The sequence below is a fragment of the Onychomys torridus genome, unplaced genomic scaffold (assembly GCF_903995425.1).
Source record: "Onychomys torridus unplaced genomic scaffold, mOncTor1.1, whole genome shotgun sequence".
Lineage (NCBI taxonomy): Eukaryota > Metazoa > Chordata > Mammalia > Rodentia > Cricetidae > Onychomys > Onychomys torridus.
In genome coordinates, this window is record NW_023411301.1 from 12,963 (window position 1) to 14,657 (window position 1,695).

Below are 1,695 nucleotides of genomic sequence, written 5' to 3' on the forward strand. Positions count from 1 at the left end.
AGAGTCAAGAAAATGGTCATAGGCCACATTTGATGTAGAGCATGGCACAGCATGTGGATCCTGCATGCCAGTCCCAACTGCTTCCTTTGTTGTGGTTGTCCAGTATGTTAATCTTCAAACATTGTTTCAAGATACCAATGACCATCTAAGTAATTGGGCAACATAGACCCTTTATTTCAAATTTCTAGAAGGTAAAAAGAGCAGATTTTAGTGGTTACACATCCACCAGGCCAGTTTGTAATCACTTCACAATACCTGTAAGAAAATTTAAAGATTTATTTATGATATTTTATTATTATGGGTGTTTTGCCTGCATTCGTGTTTAGGTACCATGTGTGTGCCTGTTGCCCATGGCGGTCAGAAGAGATTCAGTTTCCCCAGAACTGGAGGTACAGATGGTTGAGTACCACTATGGGTGTTCTGAGAATCAAACTTGAGGTTTCTGCAAGAGCAACAAGCACTTCCAAGTGCTGACTCATCACTTTAGGCTCACATAATATCTTAATACAAATTCAAATCAGTGAATATGAACTGGTAAAATCTACTTCTTGCCTTCAATTTATCCCATGGTAAAAACCAAAACAGAGAACCCATCAGTTGCTCTACTATAAAACTTTCATGTCAGGTTGTATCCTAAAAATAACAACATTGAGTATACTAATGACCATTGCTTATATCCTTTATGTTTACAAGGGACACTTAAAATTTGACATGTGCCTTATGAATGATTTCAAAATGAGAGCACATTTCTGACTTCCAGGAGGTGTGCAAGAAATCCCAGTTCAGTCTCTGTCCACCAGGGGGAGGAGTTTCTTGACACATTATCTTTGTGAATTATAAGCTTCCTAGGTTCATCATTTGATATCATTTCATCATTTCTTCATGTGAAGAGTCAAGCACACTACTTGGGAGACACTAAAGATGAACACTTTCCCAGCTTTAGTGACTGTGTTGCTGATGTTCATGCTTGGTAAGTGAAGTGACTTAAAATTTTCACCCTTTCTCCTATGATGTCAAAAATATTTAATCATCTAAGAGCTTTGTCCTTAATGTAACACAGGTATCCTCTTCTTCCTCCAGGGAGGACCCAGGGAGACTCAGTAAACCAGAAGCAAGGTCAAGTGACTCTCTCAGAAAACGACATCCTATTTATAAACTGCACTTATTCAGCCACAGGGTACCCGACTCATTTCTGGTATGTCCAATATCCCGGGGAAGGTCCACAGCTCCTCTTAAGAGTCTCGAAGGCCAACGAGAAGGGAAGCAGCAGAGGTTTTGAAGCCACATACGATAAAGGATCCACCTCCTTCCACTTGCAGAAAGCCTCGGTCCAAGAGTCAGACTCGGCTGTGTACTACTGTGCTCTGAGTGACACAGTGGCAGAAACCACAGGGGGAGCTGAGCATAAACTCAGCACAGGGTCCTGAAGCTGAGCTCCTGCCTCTGGGATCTCTTTGATTCCTCTGTGCTGTGTGCCTCTCCATTTCTTTAGTTGGCTCAAAATTCATACAAATAGACACAGCAGAAGCGTGAGAATCCACACTCAGCTCTTGACTAGGACTAAACCAAAATCTGATGCAAAAGTACCTCGTGCAGAGCATGAGATCCCCCAGTAAAGCCTGTGACTAAGGAAGTTGTCTGCTTGTTGTAGGAGATGAAGTCTGTCCTCCACTTTTTCTCCCACAGGTAGAGCTA

The 1,695-nt window shown here is 41.9% G+C and overlaps 1 gene segment (V, D, J or C); it reads left to right on the forward strand.

The window, feature by feature from the left end:
* Nucleotides 1-921: 921 nt before the first annotated feature.
* On the forward strand, nucleotides 922-1,427 carry LOC118575084. The segment is given in 2 exon segments: nucleotides 922-970; nucleotides 1,081-1,427. Coding segments are annotated over 2 exon segments (396 nt in total).
* Nucleotides 1,428-1,695: the final 268 nt, after the last annotated feature.